Below are 20,845 nucleotides of genomic sequence, written 5' to 3'. Positions count from 1 at the left end.
TGGCCTGGCAACAACATCCGCCAGCTCCCTCAGTACCCATGGGTGCATCCCATCCGGGCCCATGGATTTGTGCATGTCCAGCCTGCCCAGAAGGTCTGTAATCCTATCCTCCTCAACCAAAGGAAAGTCTTCCCTTCCTCAGACTTTCTCCCTCACRTCCAGGCTACAGGATTCCTGGGGGCTGCCCTTAGCAGTGAAGACAAGCAAAGGAGGCATTCAGTAATTCTGCCTTCTCTGTATCCCTTGTCACCAGGGCYCCCGCCCCATTCAGGAGTGGGCCCACATTTTCCMYAGTCTTCCTCTTGCTGCTGATGTATCTGAAGAAGCCCTTCCTGTTCTCCTTAACATCCCTTGCCAGACTCAATTCCAGCTCAGCCTTCCTCGTAGCATCTCTACATACTCTGACTGCATTCCTACAACTCTCCCAAGTAGCCTCTCCCCTCTTCCACAGTCTGTGTACTTTCTCYCTCTGTCTGAGTTCTGCCAGGAGCTCCTTGCTCATCCATGCAGGTCTCCTGCCCCCTTTGCTGGACTTCTTTCTCCTTGGGACACACTGCTCTTGAGCTTGGAAGAAGTGATGTTTGAATAGTAGCCAGYTCTCCTGGACCCCCCTTCCTTCTAGGGCCTTAACCCATGAGATTCCTCCAATTAGGTCTCTGAAGAGYCCAAAGTCCGCTCTCCTGAAGTCCAGGGTTGCAATCCTGCTTGTTGCCTTACTTCTTTCCTGCAGGACCCAGAACTCCACCAACTCAAGTCACTGCAGCCAAGGCTGCCCCCAACCTTCACATCTCTAAGGTATAATATTAGGTATATTATAAGGTATATATCCAATTCTGCTCCATTTTGTTTTGAATATATAAGATGAATGGAATGTGTCTGCATGGTGATTTCTTTAGGCAGGTTTCTTTACATCAGTGTTGTTTGGGAGAAAGCACACAAAGTCTGCTTGTTCAGGATGTTGGACTTCCTTTGCCTCCCCATCTACCTTGTCATCATTAACGGAGTTAAAAAGCCAAATGCGGCTACACTGAGGCAAGGCATCGCTGCTTGTCTTTTACCCAGACTGGAAAACCCTGAGTGAAGATAGAACACTGTAACTGGAAAAAAGAGTTGAATAAAAATATCTACCAAACCACAGAAGTGTGATGCTAATTTAGTGGTCTCCTGCAAAAACCATGAAGAGTTCTGCAGGGTCCTTTCTTTTGCTAAGCAGTGATGTTTGTGTTTCTTGAATCTAGTGCAGACATCAAAATCACTGATAGTACTTTGTTTTTTTCTATGATATTTCCAGATATTACAGATGAGCACATTCCTTATATAGCTACCACACATGTAGAATATAGGTTTGGATGGAAAATACATAGATCTTAGAGACCATATAGATACATAGAACCTGCTGGACCTCTGCCTAAGTAACCACATGTGTGAAACTCTGGTACCTGAACAATGAGTCTGACATGTCACGGGATGCACTGGAACTGCAAGCACATGTGCTGTGCCGGCAAGCTGTATATATGAAGTAGGTGCAATGTGTTCTGGAAACATCCAATTTATTGCATATTCACAGATAATCTGCTCAACACATGCACAGAAGGCCTGGTATTACTGTGTACRTGTTGTGCTGCACATACACTGATCCTTCTGTCTTAGATTTCCTGGTTAAAAAACAGGAAGTCCAAGCTCTATAGAATTATATATTGGAAATACACACTCACTCATTTGGTTCCACTGTAGTTAAAACTCATCTAAAGTAATTTGGTTTCGTTCCAGTGATAACTGCATTCTACTGGTTTAAAGCAAGTGTGTTCTGTAAATGATGGAAGTGCCCACTCACTGCTTTGCAGAAGCTTTGTTTCTATTCTGTGAAAGTTCTGATTTTGACTTCTTGGACTTTTGCCCAATACTGACATTTCAGTCCTCTTAATATATGCTCCCCTTTCCCTCCCACCAGCAGCTGGTAGATGCAATTTGAAGGGGGAGTTAGGAAGAAAGGAATGCTGATTTAGAAAGTTTGAGAAAGTAAACAAGATCACCCTGTTAATGCACCAGCCCTATTACAGCCAAATTTCCTAAGTTATCCGACCATGCACATCTGGTGAGCTCTCTAAGGGGTCTTGTAATGCAATGGTTTTGATGCTGTGTCTCTGTTCTTAAAAAATTCTCTCTTTTGCCAGTTCAGGGTATCCTTCCCCACAGGCTTATGTGAATCATTAGTGCAGCATCCCATCTCAGCATGTTGTCCATAATAAGGAGTGCATAACCAACTGTTCCAAGACATCTTTGTGGTTACACCAAAGGTTGTATTTTTGGGGGAAACTAAATACTTTTTTTTTCTTCTCAACCTGGCACTGGCTCTCTGCCTTTTTTTCTTCTTCACTTCACATTGACTGTTCTGTCTGCTTTCAGGCTTTCCTTTGGATTGTGGCCTCCATGACCTTCCCATTTTCATTACATATCTATTTATTCTTATTGGGGGAAAAAAGGTTGGTTTTTTCAAGTATTTCTCCCTGCTCTGGMTGGTGTAATCTGGCTGGACCTAAACTATGTTTAGGTCCAAAGGCACCAAAGTCGTGTGGGGTCTTACCTAGTTGGGCTGCAAGGCGAACTAAAAGACAAGGCAGCATTTCTTTTCTCTAGCACACCAGGAATTTACAGTCACTGGCAGAGGTGGCAGAATTAACAGGGAGTCAGCAGAAGCAGTCACTGATAGAGGGACAATCACACTGTGAGGGTGCAGCTGGTAGCTGGCTCACAGTGCTTAGCTGGCACAAGACATCTTGCCTCCTTGAATGCCTTATGTCAGTAGAAACATACCAACTAAAGGATATTTCACATGGCAAACTGGTGTAACTCCAGGAAAATTGTGGGTTTTCATTGACAGGACTCAACATTGAGCATGGAGAAAATCAAGCACAGGGCAGGGTGAGGGTGAGCTATACAGTTCCCAGGATGCTGGCAGAATGACCAAATCACGTGAAGCAATGCAATCATCATGATCATTGCAATTTCCAAGATCTTAAATTTCAGACAAATTTGAATAAGATTTCAAGGAATGTTCAGAGAAGTTAATCTATAACCAGTGTCTTCTTCCCCTGACAGATTTCCCCTAATACATATAATGGAGAATTTCAAAAGTTTATTTGAATAGAGCATATTAGGTAACCTAAATATAGAGGTTGTTTCCAGGTGCTATAAAATTAACTGTTTCACCTGTGTTTGTAGTAAGCTACAAGTGATGTGAAACATGGAGCTTATTTAACAACACACGTCAGATAGTCTACACAAAGTTTAATATGACAGGAAGATTCTTGTCCAAATTGGCAGTGGGACTGTTGGGTTTTGTTTGTTTTTTTTTTTGTTTGTTTTTGTTTTTGTTTTTGTTTTTTTTTTTGTTGTTGTTGTTCTTTTGAAAAAGAGGAAAGAAATAGCGGGAAGTGGGGATTACATCTCTGCTCGTGTTGCTGTAATGCTGTTGGATGCTGCTGTTACAGGTCAGCAACAGGATGAACCCAAGTATGATTGATAATCATTTGACAGACAAAGTGTCTAGCACTGTTAAATAATTCTGAATGGCACTGAAGTATAGGCTCTGTATACTTGGATATCCAGATAAGTTTCATTTCTAGATAAGTTTAAGTTAGCAAAACTGAAAGTTAGTCTGGTTACCAGCACCAAAGCCCCTTCATGATTTTAAGATTAAAAAATGAAAGCATTTTAACAAATTTCACATAATTGAATACTTTTATTTTTGGTTGGTTAGGCAGAATTGCTCAAAACACCTTGTTTTTACCTTGGCAGCCTCTTATGCAAATACTGGACTGGCCCAGACCTAGTCAGTTCACGTGCTTTGATGATACTTCCATCCTAAAGCAGTGTAATTGTATACAAGGAGATACAAGGAGATTTAATTAAGTATATGCATTTAAGATAGGTGCTGAGAGAGTTCATTCAATGAAAAGAACACGAAGAGAGGGGTTCAAGCGAGAATGTTACAACACTTGAGACATTGCGGAGAATCATCACAAAAAAAATATCTGCTGTAATTGCCAGAGCTCAGAGAACAAGTGAAAAAAATAACTCCACAATTTGATGACCTAGAAATGGAGGGGAAGGAAGGGAGGCTTGCTGGGTTTAACTGGGTGGCTTTGGAGACCGCTGAAAGAACGCTGAGATGACAGTGGTACCAGAGAGATCCAGACAAGCTTTGCCAGGAAGCAGATATACTGATTTTTCTGTGAAACTTAATTTTGCACTGCCTCAGTAAAAGAAAGGTTCAGAAGAAAACATCAGAGAACGAGCTACTGCTTGGGCCGCCACAGGCTGGGGGAAGCGTCGGCGACCGGACAAACCGCCCCGCGACGGCCCGAGGCCGGCGGCAGCAACGGCTGCCGGCGAGCTGCGCATGCGCCTGCGGCGCCCGCCCGCGCCGGCGCTGTGGCGTCCCCGCGCTCCCCCCTCCCTTCCCTCTTTGCCCCCAGCCGCCGGCAGGTGAGGCTGAGGGAAGCGCGTCGGGGTAACGGCACCGGCGGCGGCGCCCGGGGGGCGGCGGTGGCAGCAGCAGCAGCAGGGACCGGCTCTCCCTCGCCGCAAGGGAGCCAGGGTCCCGCGTGGCTCTGCCGGGCCGCCGCTTCCCGCCGGGCGGCCATGGTGTGTACAGTTGCTATGGGAACAGCAGGCGCCGGGGCCGCCGCGGCTTTCCCCCCCCTTCCCCGCGGTGGGTTTTAACCGCCGCCGCCGGCCGTTAGGAGCTGGCTGGGGGCGGGGCGCTGCGCCGCTGTTTTGGTTCCCGGCAGCTCGGTGTGGCCGGGAAACTATCTGATTTTGCCGAGTTTGGGTTGGTTGCCCTGCAGCGCTCGGGTGAGTTCCCCCCCCACTCCACAGTTACTGCTTCTTTCGGGGGATCCATCTTGGATGTGGTGTCTGCCGGCCGCCCTGAAAACCCGGCTCCCTGGTGAACTGCAGGCTCCATTTCTTCTTTTCTTTTTTTTTTTCTTTTCTTTTTTTTTCCTATTTTCTTTATTGGTGAAGAGTCTTGTGCTGCAAAACTTTACAAATCTGAATTTGTCTCAATTATGACTGGTATGCTCTAGGGTGGTTTTGGAATTATTGTTTAAATTGTCTAATGGTATCCATTATTAATTCTGTTTTATCATAGCTGTTAAAATCTATGTTTGGGTATTAACCACTTCAGAGATTTACTGGGACTAGCAGAATAAGGATTCARCTGTCAATGAGCAGAGATTTTATAGCTTAAGCACAAGGTTTCTCCTCACTAGTCTAGTGAAACAGCTGGTGTTTGTTGCTCTTTGAGTTATATGGTAAAACCTGCTGTAGTATCCTAGCTTTTATTAAAGAAGACTTAGTGGGCTTTGAACAGTTTTTGGTCTTTTTGTTCATGTTAAACTAATGTCTGGCTGAAATTTATTTCCTTGCTACAATGACTTAGGTATGTTCCCCTCCCTGCCCTGAATGGGTACTCCAGTCACAACCAATGCCTCTGTCCTAGGAAACCCTGTGTTTAGTGATTGCTGTGGTAGCTCAGTGAGCAAGTATGCCCACTCTGCACACTAGTGCAATCAGATGATACTGCTTTTGAGATCTGAGGTAGGATAGTGGAATCAGTGTGCTGCTGTATCTGATGGAATCAGCTGTGCTTCTCATGTGTTAATTAACTTGGGGTGAATACTAGAATAATTTCTTATTTTTAACTAAGATACTTTTAAATAAAGTTTGTGAAAAGAGTTTGTATAGAAATAAGTGTGTGAGCAGGCAGAAATATGGTCTTGCAAAAAGAGTGAATAACAAGAGTAAGATCACACTGCACCAGGTAGCCAGTGCACTCATTCCCCTTCCATGCTCTTGTATTACTCCTTCATCCTGTGCTTCAGCTTTCTATTTGTTGCATTTTTGTTGCACTTCTGTTTAAATTGCTCTCTGACATTGCAATCCAATGATTTGGGTACCTTCTGTTCATTAAAGTCAGGAAAGCTGCTGGTGAATGGAAGGGTTTTCCTCCATGCATGGGTCTAGGTAGTAGTTTTCTAGGAGGAGGAGTCATCTAATATAGTTCAGGGTACTTGCTCAGATCAACTGAGATGCAGAAGGCTGGAGAGCAGATGAAATTTGATGTGTGCTGCTGCAGCAGAGCAATTGCTTGATGCTTACAATACCTGTTGCTGAAACATTTAAAATGGAGAATATAAATCTTTCTCTGTCTATGAAGAAAGACAGAAAAAGCAGTAGTGGTACTGTGATAGTACAGCAGACAAACTCATTTGGATGTGTTATTTCTTGTGCTTATTTGCTTGCAAAAAAGTAAGTTTTCTTATCATATATATCTTCATTTTTATGACACTGATTACTTGCTTCTCTGTGCTCTGCTACATTTTATGACTCATAATTAAGGAATATCAATGACTGATACAACTCTCGATTATGGCATTATTATTAAATATTAATACTGTGTTAGGATTAGTGGTAATAGTCTTGAGCTGTGCTCAGTGCTGCCCCCCGGTGTCGGTTTCTGGCTGTTTCTGCTTTCTTCCTCGGAGCTCTCAGCTCAGGGCTTGAAAGCAGGGGCTATGCGACCGGCTGCACTCTCTTCTCTAGCAGTGGCAAGAGGCTGGGGAAAAACCTTGCTCCCTTCTCTCCGCTAATGTAGCAAGGCAGGAGTGAGCTGCTGTGTGGGAAACTAGTCAAACATTCAAAATAAGTTGCAGTTCTTTGCAGCATTAATAATTAGTTTTTCATGGGTTGCAAGGGAGATTAAAACAAGATTTACTTATTAAACTTTTAGCAGAAAAGTTTCTTTGACAACTAAAAAGAAATCGGTAAGAAGTGAAGACTTCAACAGAAATTTTTAGTTTTTTTTAAAAAGTTTAGTCTCAATTTTAACTAGCCAATAAATGTACTGTTAGAATAGACAATTTGCAATTGAAAGTAGATTTGACAAAAATGTAATAAAAGCTGATAGAGGTTGTACTGCTTCACAGAAACAGATCTCAAGTTGCCTCTTAGTTTATAAGAATAAATACTTAAATCTCACAAAACAGACATTCAATAGCGGAGCACAGATATTTTAAGAATTAAAGAAAATGACCTTCAGAGATTAAATGTAAGATATTAGAATGCTTGAAAAGATTTATATTGAAATCTAGCCAGGTGGCTGGAAATATATGGATCAGAAAAGAAATATGAATTAGCTTCAATTTCTTATTTGTAGCATCCTATTGATTATGTTTTCATATTAATTCATGGCTATTGTTTCCATGTATGCTAAATCAGTATGTTGCATGTGTGGTCTACACAAAAGACCTTCCACTTAAAGATCAAAGTCTGAGCTCTAAGTATTTGGGAGAATGAGGAATGATAATCCTCCCCTCCTATTCAGTGGGAAATGTAGTTGCTCCAAACAGACTTCTGCAATGTAGTTGTTAACTCTTTTGAATCACATTTTAACAGAGGGAAGAGCAGGGAGCATATGGAGCCAAATTCTGTTATAATGAAGAAAAGTAATGTGATAGTGTTAATTGGAGGTATTAAAAACACCGACAGGCTCCTGATCCATTCTTATTTCTGCATGTTGTAGTAGATGAGATTGGTATGGAGTTCCTTAGCATCCAGTTTTACCTTGTGAAGTACAGCTGACGAGATTGGATTGTAGAAACCATGCTAGTGTGTAGGGGCTCTGAAAGAAAGTACAGAAAAAGCAGATAAAGTTTCAAATTGCAAAACAGGAAGAAGTGAACTAAAACTGGAGGAGTGGTGTGAGATTTATTTTTGTGTGTGTGCAATTTTACCTCAGAGTTCAGAAATAGCTGAAGTGGCAGTGTCTGATCTAATGTTAGCTCATTGTCATTAATTGTGTGAGAGAATAGAAGTTACCACATGCCAGCCTCAGTCAGAGACAGTGCAAAAACATGTATTTTTCTGCTTAGATAAATTCCTCCTTCTGCTTTTCAAACTTTGGTTGGTACAAGGCGTGTGAAGAGTTTGCTGTGAAATGAAATGATGGTGTCTGCAGAGCACTATACCAGAATGTTGTTTTGATTTCTTTTTTAGGATGGGTCTTGGCAGATTTATAAAACAAGTCTTTCACTGCTCAATGCATATGCCACAAGATGCAGGAGGACAGAACACTGACTGAAAGTTTGGGTTGATGATTTATCTCGTGTTAGTGTTGTCTGTCTGCCTTGAGGAGGGTTCCTTGCAGAGAAAAGAACTTACTGCTTCTTCTTTGCATCTTCTTACCAATTACTGCTAAAAAGTATGTCTCGACTTATTAGGAAGCTGCATTTGGTAAAATCAATACCATATATTGGATATTTCTGAAGTTTATTGGAAGGAAAGTATCTCTTTACAGCATTTTACTGAATTTCTGTTTTGATTATGATAGAAGTACTCAAGTGTTAACAAACAACTTCTTATGCAGTATCAGGGAGTAGAGCACTTGGCCATAAAAGTACTTTTGTATTGAACAGGATGTTTTCTAGGTCCCACTGAAAAACTAAAGGACTTTCATGTCAGATGCTTTGTATTCTTTCCAAATACTTTCTCATGTAACTGGGAAATAGCAACACAGTGTCAGTGAATGCTTATTTCCCACTATTAACTACCTGGATGTTGTTATAATATCCCTTTGTAACTACATTGTCGTAGCATAAACACTGATGCATTATTAGTTCTGTAATTAAAAAATTAGTATTGTACTCTGTGCCTTCTACATAAATTGTACTGTGTCTTCCTGTGCATATGTTTGCAGAGGAATGCAAGCTTCAAAGAATAAAAGTTTGGAAAAGCCAGAACCATTCTACAGGCTTTCCATGCCGAAGCCGAAGACTAGTTCTGAGATTATAAATGAAGCAAGAAATGTTCTTCGAACACTAAGAACTCGGAGACCGTTTACACCTACAGAGGATCAGAGGAAACTTTTTGGATCTGGATCCTCACGAACTCTTGAAAATAGACCCCCTTCAGTTTTTAGGTACTGTGTCTTTAAGTTTTTCAAATACCCTTTAGCAGCAAGRGATTTGTTTCTGTAATTTTTTTGTGGTAGTTCTTCCTGTGTTAATATCTACATAATTGCACCCTTTGCTGCCTTCTAATGGTGCCTACTATTGGTATTAATCTACATTTCCGTGTCCAGGAAGTTCTTCTGGATTAGAACTACCAGAGGCAACCGTTATAATGGTTTTCGTATGTTGAGATAAGCAGAAAAGTCCGTAGCCCACCTTTTTCTTAAAATAATCTTTATCTCTTTCCTAGAAGCTGAAAGATTGTGTGTTCTGAGATTTATTTATTTATTTATTTCTCCATTTGCATGAACTGTTCATACAACATCACAGAATGGTTGAGGTTGGAAAGGACCTCTGGAGATCAAGTCCACCCCACCCCTGCTCAGGCAGGGTCACATCCAGGAGGGTTTTGAATATCTCCAGAGAAGGAGACTCCACAACCTCTCTGGAGCGCTGTGCCAGTGCTCTGTCACACTCACAGTAAAGAAGTTCTTCCTTGTATTCCTCCCCTCTGAGTCTTCTCTTCTCCAGGCTAAACAGGCCCAGCTCTTGTAGCCTTTCCTCATAGGGCAGATGCTCTAGTCCTCTAATCATCTTAGTAGCCCTACGCTGGACTCTCTGGTAGTTCCATGTCTCTCTARTGCTGAGGAGCCCAGAATTGGACACAGTACTGCACATGTGGCCTCACCAGGGCTGTGTAGAGAACGATGATCACCTCCCTCAACCTGCTGGTGACACTTTTCCTTTTGTGCCCCAGGATATCGCTGGCCTTTTTGGCCACAAGGGCATATTGCTCGCTCATGGTTAATTTGTTGTTCACCAGAACTCCCAGGTCCTTCTCTGCAGAGCTGCTCTCCAACAGGTCGGCTCCCAATCTGTACTGGTGCATGGGGTTATTCCTCCCTAAGTGCAGGACTCTGCACTTGCCCTTGTTGAACCTCATGAGGTTCCTCTCCATCCAGCTCTCCAGCCTGTCCAGGTCTCTCTGAATGGCAGCACAGCCCTCAGGTATATCAGCCACTCCTCCCTGCTTGGTATCCTCAGCAAACTCACCGAGGAGGCACTCTGTGCCTTCATCCAGGTCGTTGATGAGTAAGTTGAACAAGGCTAGATCTAGTACTAAACTCTAGGGGACACTACTAGGTACAAGGCCTGCCAGTTAGACTCCGTGCCACTGATCACAACCCTCTGAGCTCTGCTTTCAGCCAGTTCTCGAGCCACCTCACTGTCCATTTAGCCTGCACTTCCTGAGCTTGCCTAGGAGGATGTTATGGGAGACAGTGTCAAAAGCCTTGCTGAAGTCAAGGTACACAACGTCCACTGCTCTCCCCTCATCTACCCAGCCAGTCWTTCCATCCTGGAAGGCTATCAGATTGGTTAAGCAGGATTTCCCCTTGGTGACTCCATGCTGGCTACTCCTGATCACCTTCTTTTCCTCCWTATGCCTGGAGATGACTTCTTGGAAGTCTGTTTCTTCACCCTTCCAGGGATGGAGGTGAGGCTGATGGGCCTATAGTTKYCTGGGTCCTCCTTCTTGCCCTTCTTGAGGACTGGAGTGACATTGACTTTCTTCCAGTCCTCAGGCACCTCTCCAGTTCTCCAGGACCTTTCAAAGATGATGGAGAGTGGCTTAGCAACAAAAGCCACCAGCTCTCTCTGCACTCATGAGTGCTTCCCATCAAGGCCCATGGATTCATGAGTGTCGGGTTTGCCTAAAAGATCTCTAACCCAATCTTCCTCGACTATGGGAAAATCTTACTTTCTCCATTGCCTCCAGGCTCTGGGATTCCTGAAGGCTGGCCTGAGCAGTAAAGACTGAAGCAAAGAAGGCATTTGGTAACTCTGCCTTCTCTTGTCACCAAGGCATCCACCCCATTCGGCAGAAAGCCTATATTTTCCTTAGTCTTTCTTTTGCTACTGATAACTCATATGCTAGGGTGTGTGTGTGTGTGTGTGTTTCCTAGAGCCTTCTTGGTTTTTTTAATATAAAATTGTAGCTCCTGACCTTAAGAATGCTTATTTTAACCAGAATTTATATTAATTCAAAATTATTTCTCATCTTTTTGTGGGGGGGATAACCTAGTATGATGCACAGAGCACAATAGATCTCTCTTGTGATAGAAGGGGGAAAAACAAAAATAAAAGATTGTTTTTAGGATTTTGTTTGTGATCTTTGATATTATCTCCTGTTGCTTATTTTTTAATGTATGAGTTCCCTCCATCATTTTTTAGCTCTCCTTATATATTAATTCTATAATGACTGTAGGGAGAAGATGTGAACTGTATTTATAATGTTAAGTGTCAGCTATGCCAGGAAGGATGCCAAAACATGTTTGAATGGCCAAAGAGTAAGTTGGTGGCTGTGCTGTTTTCATGGCAGATAAAATTTGCAGAGTGCCTGAAGTTACAATCCTTATTGCATACTGTGTTTTGCCCTTATAAAYAGAAGGAGTCTGAGAATGTCTTGACTGTTGGTGATCAGGTAATGAGATAGCAAGTGATACTTTATAGCAGGCTCTGGCTGAATGTGCGTAACCACGTCCATGCTTGTTCTGTGCGTGCTATGGGAAGGAGCAATCTTGTATGTGCACAAACGGGAGCTTTCTCCCCTGCAGTGTTCTGAAGCTTGTGTCAGATAGCTTGGGTGGTAAACATGCTTGGGTGTGCAAATGGATTTAGGCTTGTAGTAGAGAATTGTGTAGACATGTATGAAAAGCTTTATCAGGGCAGATGTGCAGGTGGTTTCATGATTCTTCTCTCTTGACACTGCTGCCTTGTGAGATATCAAAGTTAAATTTTGTGGAAAGAAGAGTGGTGATGTAAATGTGATGCACTGTCACTCTTCCTTTCCTCTTTGTTTTCTCCATTTTCACTGGCAGAGGGAGGAAGTATGCAATTTTCTTTCTTTCTTTCTTTCTTTTTTTTAAGAGGGGGATCTGCTTGGCCCATTATGTTTAATTTCTTTTTTAGTCTTCATGCTTCCAGTTTTGATTTGACTGAATCAAGACCAGTTTCTGGTATTCGTCTTAGCCCACTGGATCATGTGAGTACTCTCTAAAATAACACTATGCAATGTTAACGTATAAAGTATGTGAATTTATGTGGCGCATCATAGTGTTATGAAAGGATGCTGTAGAAATAGGTTGGGATGAAATAGATTAAGGAGAAATGGAATGCTGTTATAATGTTAGTCAGACTTACAAAGTCAATTTTGTCAAATATTTTTCCAAAACCAAAAATCATTAAGCTGTTAAAATTATGATGCAGTGCAATAATATTTAATGACGCTAGTAAGAATCTGAGGAAACTAGATTCAGCCATATTGCGCAAGATTACTAACATTTTGAATTATTTTAATTTTGTAAGTATATGTGTACTATAGGGTACACATTTTTACATTTAATCTTATTAAATGTAAGATTAAGGCATGGTCATTTATTTAATGTTCTAGTGTGCTCTGTTCTCCAGAACCGTTAACATCTGTTTGCTGTATGTACAGTTTCTTTACTCCAGACCAGTGCTCTTCAAGGAAATTAGGGGGAAAAAAATCCAAGAAATGTTATAGTTTAGTAATCTTGATAAAGTAATATATTTATATGAATGAAAAATCTGGCAATGCTTATGTCTATATTAAATATATTTACATTCTGATGTTAGATTTTTTATTTTTTTAAATTAGCTTATGTATGATAGTGGAAGCAAACTAGAAAAAGCTTATCTACTGTTAAGACCAGTGTAAAAACTTCTACTTCAGCCAATAGAGGCAAGTAGGTCAATGTAAGTCTAAGGGGAATGGATCTTGTCTCATGGCTATCTTTGGTTAATGCCAGGGAGAAATCTGAAGATCAGACTGAAGACTTTTTTTTTTTTTTTTTTTTTAATAGACACTTTTATTGTAAGGAAATTAGTAGAGAACCTAGATCTTAGAGGGTGATGCATTCATGTAAGTCACAAGAACAGCAGTGCCCTGTACAAGGGGTACAGGGTGTTGGTTGTATTCTATATGGTGTGAGAAACTGATGTAAATAAAACTAGAGCTTCTGTATTTCTGAATGTGCATGATTCATCTCAGTAGGATATGGTACATAGGATATGAACATGCTTGAAGAGTTTTGAAAATACTACTGCCATGATCAAAAACTTAAATCATACAGAATAGATCTGCCTCTAGAATTGTTAGTGTATGTCTCTGGCACAGTATTATTGCTATAAATAAGCATACTATAGATGATGCTAAATGGGTATGCATGAGGGAAATAAATCATTCTGAATTTCAGTTGCTCTTTTCAGGTTAGTTCTTGTTTTTACGCCCCTGATGCTTGCTTTTAAATAACCTTCTGTGGTGATGTTGGTATAGATGATCTAGCTTGTTCAGTGGCATGGTTGTGTTAAACTTCAATGTGTTTTATTAATGGACAAACTTATGATTATTAAACTGCTGCTGCTGGTAATGCTTATATATACTATTCTGAATTTCTTTATTTTGTCTTTGTGACAGAAGCCAAAAGTACTCACTTCTGCAAAAGATTCTTTTATTTCCCTTCCAAAACCTTCTGTGGATCCTGAGGAGGTGAGAAGAGTCAGCAGTGCTCGAGCAGCCTTATTTCGAAGAACTTCTCGGGAAAATTTCCTTCCTGCTAAAATGTTTCCTCCTGATCAAAGTAAGAATGTTTTTGATACAAGTTATTTCCTAGAAAAGTAACTGCATGAGGGGGTTTTATATTAATGGGTTTTTTTTAATAGTAATTACAGATGTCATTATATTCATGTAATATAGACTTCCATGTCCTTTCAGAGTAAGCTTTTTTTTTTTACATGGCTTAAAGAGGTTTGAAAATGTGATTTCCAAAAGTGATTCTGACTTTAACTTCTGAAAATGGGCTGGAGGGTCCTAGGCTACTTAATGCATTTCTTTGAAATTTTTTCCTATGGATTTCTAAGGCATTCTTCTTCTTTCTATGGGCAAAATTAGCATTAAATGCTGAAATGTTTAAAGAGATAATGAGATGGCATCATCTAAGGAGATTCTTTGATGGATTTTGAGTATAAAAGGAAGAGTAGGGAGGAGTGATGGGCCTTGACAGGCCTCCAACTACATTGTATTTGTTCAGTGTACTCTTAAGAGATTCATTAGTGGAATTTTAATAAAAGTCACTGAAACGTGGGATTTGGAAGTAATTTTCTTACATATGGAAAATGACTTGATGTCTTGGTTCCTGCAAACTGGCTCATTATAAAACAGACTGGAACTCCATCTTTAACAAAGACTCATTTTGTAATAACAGCAGTTCTTTCATTACTTGGGATTGATACTTTAGATGATACACTGAATATTTCACTTTTTACTTTATTGCAAAATAAGATAATTGGTTTTACACCAAATGTACTAGATTTAGCCACATCATTGTATAGGTCTTCAGTAAGTGTATATTCATATCATGTCCTACTGTATATAGTCTAATCCATTACCTTAATAACGTTGATGTTACTAGTTTGACAAAGTGAGAACTTAATGTAGTTATAGCCTTTGTTTTACAGACAGACTTTGTTTGGCAGTCTGTTGTCCCTCCCATTGTCATGCAAATATTTATATGAGATTTTAGTGCAGATGCTTTTCATAGATGTGCATACTGAGCTACAAGATTGACAGCTACCTTATGCTTCAGTTCCTTTATTCCATTTCTGAAAAATAATCTCTTTTGCAAGATCCAATCTGTATATCTGTAAAAAGGAAATAAAATCAAAATGATAGGTGAAAAGTCAACCGTGCAAAAAAAAAAAAAAAAAAAAAAACTCATGGAATGGTGTCCATAAAGATCCCTATGCAAAGCAGAACACTTTGCTCTAAAATAGTCTTAAGCTTTCTTGCTTTTTAAATTGAAAAATAAGTAGTTTATTTTGAATTTTTTTTGTGTATTTTGTAAGAACACTTCCACAAAATGTATTCTTTGGCTATTTCAGATGAAGGAAAGCTAGATTCTGAAGAGCCAACTATGATGAATAATCCTTGCAGAAGTAATGAAAACTGCTTAGCAGAACAAAGGGCGCATACACAAATTAACAATGGAAAAAGTCGATTAATTTATAATGAGCATATCGGCAAATCAGAGAGGGAAGACATCCTGAAAGGGACAGCAGGAAAACTTTTATTTCAACTGAGAGGTGAAAGGTCAGTATTGCTCCAGTGTGGTAAATGGGTAGCTTATGCACAAACTTTTTCCCTGTTGTTTATTTGTGCAAGTATCAACATGTTTAGAATTGATGGAATTTGAAGGCAGCAGTATTAATGCATTAAAACAAATTTAGGATTAGATCACTAGGCAATAAAAGCTTAACACTTCAATTCTCAGGAATATTCCACTCTGATTTGTCCAAAAAAATATAGGTAGGGTTTTCTTTGATATGAGACAATTTGATCATTAACCTTTTCAGACTAAGTCTTCTAGTAATTGTATATAAAATACTGAAATTTAAAAACACTGTATTTGTCTTTACAGTTGAAGCCTGTTGAACTAAACATTCTTAACTTAGTTCCACAGATGAGTAAAACAGTATTTTCATTTCTGTTGCTGGGGGGGGGGAAGGGGGTAATTGTCTGTGCTCCTACTGACAAAAGCAGATCTAATATGTGCTCAAATGCAAAAACAAAGCTTAATTTCTTTATGAACTCCTTGACAATAGAGGCAGAAGTTTGGTTGGGTTTTTTTGTGTGTGTTTTAAGTGACCAAACAGCTGTGACAGACTTACATGCCTACAGTCGTCTTACTGCTCCTAGATTATTATATAGTTTCTGTAATTCAGTTAAGTGAGTGTAGGTTGTTTTTTTTTNTCCCTCCTTTGGTCTGGTTCAGGTCTGAACCCTTGCACAGGGAGAAGTACTCAGTGGCCTTGTTCAGTTGGATAAAAGTTGCTGCATCAGTAGTTGGGCAAACATCTCTTCGATGCAAATAATGTTGACATATCTGACAACCTCTACAGCAAAGAATGTATAATAACACTTTATTTTCAAAACATATCTCTTCAGAAGCTGGTCATTTTTAAACGAAAATGTCAGCCAGCAGATACCTGTTTTCTAGCATGCTTTTATGCTTAGGAAGAAATTATTTCCTTGGATATTATAATACTATTTAATAATCAAAGAAGCATTTTCCTTAGTGTTATAAGATGAAAAGTCTTTCATTACTCACTTGATGATAGTACTGAATAATTTGGAGAATGTTGTCCATTTATGCACTTACAATAACTGATATATAGAAGTATCATAGCTCTCTTCTTTCTGCATGAAATTGAAACCAGGCTTAAAAAAGACTGAATCTGAAATACTAGAGACATATGGGGACAAAGTAAAAGTTTCATGAGTATGGAGAGAGGGGAAAAAGAGAAAAATACACAGAAGGAAAAAAGCATAGGTGAATGAAAGTAAAAGGCCAAGGAGGATGCTTCAGTGCAAAATCACTTTCTCCCATTACAATAGATAATGCAAAAGATTTTGGCTAAAAATTGTATGGATTATCATTCTGCATAAATTACTGCAATCTGACTTTTTTTAATAGTAAAGCTGTGGTGTGAAGCAATTGAGTATAGCAGCTAAAACTGAAAATTAGTTGAGGGTGTCCAAGTGAGCCTTAACATTGAAAGGTCTTTGCTACTTTTGCTAATTGGAAAGAATGACCCACCCTCTGAGTGGTAATTTTAAACTTGCAGGTGTGCTTAAGTAGCTAATATTATTTCATTATGTCCTTGTTGTCTATTCAAAATTATTTGCTTATCCTTTATAAGGTTGCTAGTTCCACARTTGTTGGTTTGGGGTTCGTACTGTTGCTTTTCATAATTACCCATTCATATGGTGTTGTATACCATAGTCACTGAGTTTTCTGATAGCTTGAACCACAGAACATCCCGATTTACCTGAATAATTTAATTAGAGACTGACTTCTCTTATATATGCTTGGAAATAAGAAAWGAGCCAAAAAAATCTCTCACTGCAATATGAGGACATCAGACTGATACTGTATTTAAAAAGTTATCGGTTCAAGGTATTTTTGTTTTGTTTTTAGGCTTGCTTCTTACCTTTTTTTTGAACTGTTTCTGTTTCATTCTTCCTTACATCTGTCATATAGTATGCTTTAGTATACAACCTTACTTCTGGCCTAAACATGAGTAAATGATGATGTCTTTAAGTTTGTTGGAAATTTTCTATTATATTTAGCTTTAGTCTGTGTCAGAGTGAAATAAAGAAACATAATATGTAACAAGTTATAATATATACATAAAATTTATAGATATGATTTTGGTCTGATACATAAAAAAAATAAATTTCCAGGCAATTTGATTGAAATCCTACAGCTGCTCATCAAAATTGATATTCTTAAAGGTCTCATTGTTAATAGCAGCAAAGGAACTGACAGGAATATCAATTTCACTAAATCATGCTGAGACTGTCATGTCAAATGCTGAAAGAAAGTGTTTCTGTAAACAGACATTTTTCTTGTTTGGTTATAGAGCATGTAATCTCTTGTAAATTGTATGAATTTCCAGACCTTGTGAATCTTCTTAACAGTTTGAATGTTCTCATAGCTGGTTCGTTTGCGTTCTGTAGAAGCAGTCCATGAAGTTGTGCCTTGGTTAGAATCTCCTCTGTTTATTAAACAATTTGAACTGTTCTTTCTTTTCCAAGAATTTTCTGTACCAAAGGGACCAGATCCAAAGGGACTTGATTTTTCTTGAGCTCATCAAACTTTACTAACTGATAGTTTTGATTTTTTTTTCATTGCAATACAAACACGTTATATATTAACTGTGTTTTAAAGAATATCATTCTAAATTGAAGATAGTCTTTCTGATAACAATTATACTGTTGCCTGTATTGTGAATTGCTGTAAGCACAGTCCAAACTGATAATCAATATACAGACGAGAAGATACACCCCAAACAGCTTAAAATAGGGAGAGATAATTTATTTGTTTTAGTATAAGAAATATCTCGATACCAAATGGAGAAAATGCAGTTCTCAGCACTGTACAAAGTTGCTCATCTTTAACTAGTTGTATGGGGTTAGAATGCTTTATAAAAATCAGTTTTAAAAGTATTTTTTTAAAAATGCTGAAATTCTAGAGGTTTTTAAACTAATATTTGTATGTGGATTGTAACATCTATTTCAGAGCCATCCTGTGGTTCATGCTTTTTTAGATTCTGATCTGTCAAGTTCAATTTCTTTCAGAATGTTAGAAGGAGTGTTAGAAAGAAAGTCAAAAGGGGAAAATTACATACCTTCAATTTTGTATTTTGCAAATACCAGTATACCCAGGTGGAGAGTCAAGGTTCTCTTTATTTATTTATTTATTTATTGTAAACCATGCCTCCTTAATTCTTTATGACTTGTTATTTAATTTTCTGTCTTTCAAAATAATAGTTCAGGTGCAATGGTTCTAACTATTAAGTGGTGGACAGTTAATGCGGGTAGCTTGGTGAACTAGAAAAAAATAGTAGAAGTAGTTGAGCCTTATCAGCACTTATCTTCAATTAGATCTCAAATTATAAAACTTAATACAGGAGAATGTTTTCATTCTTGTTCAAACTAATTTTCTCCAAAACAGACATGTAACAGGAAATCTGTGCCTCTTTCTATGCTGAATGCAAGATCTGCTTGTAAATGACATCTTTACCACCTTCTGTGGATTGTACATGCTGCCTGTGTGCTTGCTATTGAGATTATTTTTGCCAGTGTTGTCCAAGAGATCTGCCTATGCAGATTCTTATGCCAAGGATCACTTAACAGCACTTCTTTAGAATACCAGACATACCTGCAATGGGCATAAAAACAGTACAAAATGCTTTCCCTTTAGTAAAGGATGTGGTACTTCAAGCACTTTTCCAATCCATATCAGCCCAATTCATGTTGTTACCTAGAGTCATTCTATCAGATAATCTCAACTACTCTCAAACAGCTCTAACTCATTACTAAGACTTAAATGTGTAAGGACATCACTTCACATCTGATGCTATGTGAGCCAGACACATTTTCTGAGTTGAGACGTGTCACTCCTCCTCTGATTCACAAGGCAGTTGAAATGTATTACAAACCTGTCCTCCAAAATGTTTCCTCAAGTTTAATCTTGATAGGAGTTGTATTTAAAAGAGGGATCATTGCAGTAGCAGAGTTTTGGCATTCTTTCCTCTGTAGAACATGTTTGCGTGTACTAAGAAGCCGCTGCGATCCAAGCATGAAAATTACTGTGGCATGCATASTTGAAGCATGCATACTGTACGGAATTAGAGATCTCTCTTCTATTTAAAGTACATTGTGCTCAGGAATAATAGCATGAGGACCTACAAGAATGTGAATACTTTTATTATCCAGAGACCTGTCATTCTCCATGTGAAGCAGTTATGTAAGCCTCAATTCAATATCCCAATGATTTTTAAAGCCTTTCAGGAACTAAGCAAGAGGATTGTACAGATACTATACTTCTTACAAGAGAAGGTGTATGAGACTCCGTGCTCCCTTTCCCCACTGATCCTACATATGTACCAAAAGAATTCTGTCTAATAAAGCTGTTTTTCTATTCATGATGAAACTGTAGAGCATACCAAAATAGCATGACAGATTCCTGCCATTAATGCTATTACATTTATTTAAAAGAAAACAGGAGGGAAGTATTTTATTCAAGCTAGAAGCTTACTTGCTTTCCATCTCAAATCCTCTTTTATTTTCCAAAGGACTGATGAAAAGAATGAATAAATTCTTTTCACTAATGAAATCTCTGCTGTTTTATAAAGATGCCAAAAAATTGGACCTTCTTGGGGAAGAGTTTTGTCATTTGACTTGCTATTCTGTTTTTCAATTAACCAACTAGCTGTAATGAAATAGGTACATTAATTGAAGCATATTGAATTCATTGACATTTTCTCATGAAAGTAAGGAGCAATTTCTGACAATCACAAGGAAGCCTAGTTTTGTTTACATCTTCATCCAGCTATTGTGCCTTGCCACCTATTGTGATTGCTATAGAAATGAAACTTTAAAAATGGTTTCTGCATTCATTTATTTCAACAGAAATGTCAGCAGTGATGGCAGACTTTCTCACCGGGGAAACTGTTGCTCTTTATCAGAAAAGGTGTGTGTGTGTGTATTTTTTCTTCTCCTCCTCCAGTTTTTCAATATTGGAGGAATGAACATCATTCCTGGGCTGCTTAGAAATACAGATGCTTCAATGAGGAAATGCTAGTTTTGTATCTGTGCCCAAGACTCATTCCTTGTCTCCTTAAAGAAAAGGATTCCTACTAAAGAGATTCCTTCCTGAAAGGAATACTCATTCTAATTTGCTCTGGCTAAATTTTTGAAACTAATAGCATGGTTCGAATATTAGGTTGTTGTTTAATTTAGCTGATATTGTTTCAGATTCTCCAGTTTTCAAGATTTGTCTTATCTTATTATTTGTATTCACAGCTTCTCAGCTTCTTATTAACACATGGCTGCAGGAAACTAGTCTACTCCTATTGAAGTATTTCTCTCTCTATTTCTGCCCCTGCCGCAGTAGCTGTTAAGATGACTATTTAAGAAGGAAGTAATTAAATGATGGACAGCTTTCAAAGGTAGGGCTTTCTATTGTGTTTTTCCAAAGAAAGTGATACCTATCCTCTTGAGAGAGTCTGTTTTTTACATAGGGTTAGGGGATAATGGGAGAGAAAAAATGAAAATGAAAAACTGTTTCAGAACAGGTCAGAAATTTTCAAGACCACAGCTGCCTGTTGCATTTTTCTTTGGAGGTCTTCCTGTGGTCTGTGTGCCTGTAAAAGAACGGATTTTAGGTAGGTGTTTTTTTTTTTTT

General features: G+C 38.9%; 1 protein-coding gene across 1 annotated transcript in view; it reads left to right on the top strand.

The window, feature by feature from the left end:
* Positions 1-4,750: 4,750 nt before the first annotated feature.
* Positions 4,751-20,845, top strand: part of ARMC2 (armadillo repeat containing 2) — a 71,427-nt gene continuing 55,332 nt past the window's right edge. The window contains 5 exon segments of the mRNA XM_085306896.1: positions 4,751-4,857; positions 8,762-8,983; positions 11,985-12,057; positions 13,513-13,675; positions 14,976-15,183. Coding sequence (XP_085163022.1) covers positions 8,766-8,983; positions 11,985-12,057; positions 13,513-13,675; positions 14,976-15,183 — 662 coding nt within the window. The 5' untranslated portion in view covers positions 4,751-4,857; positions 8,762-8,765.

This window comes from Rhea americana, unplaced genomic scaffold (assembly GCF_003343005.1).
Source record: "Rhea americana isolate MKP2758 unplaced genomic scaffold, rheAme1 scaffold_25, whole genome shotgun sequence".
Lineage (NCBI taxonomy): Eukaryota > Metazoa > Chordata > Aves > Rheiformes > Rheidae > Rhea > Rhea americana.
This window is presented reverse-complemented; position numbering and strand designations above follow the sequence as displayed.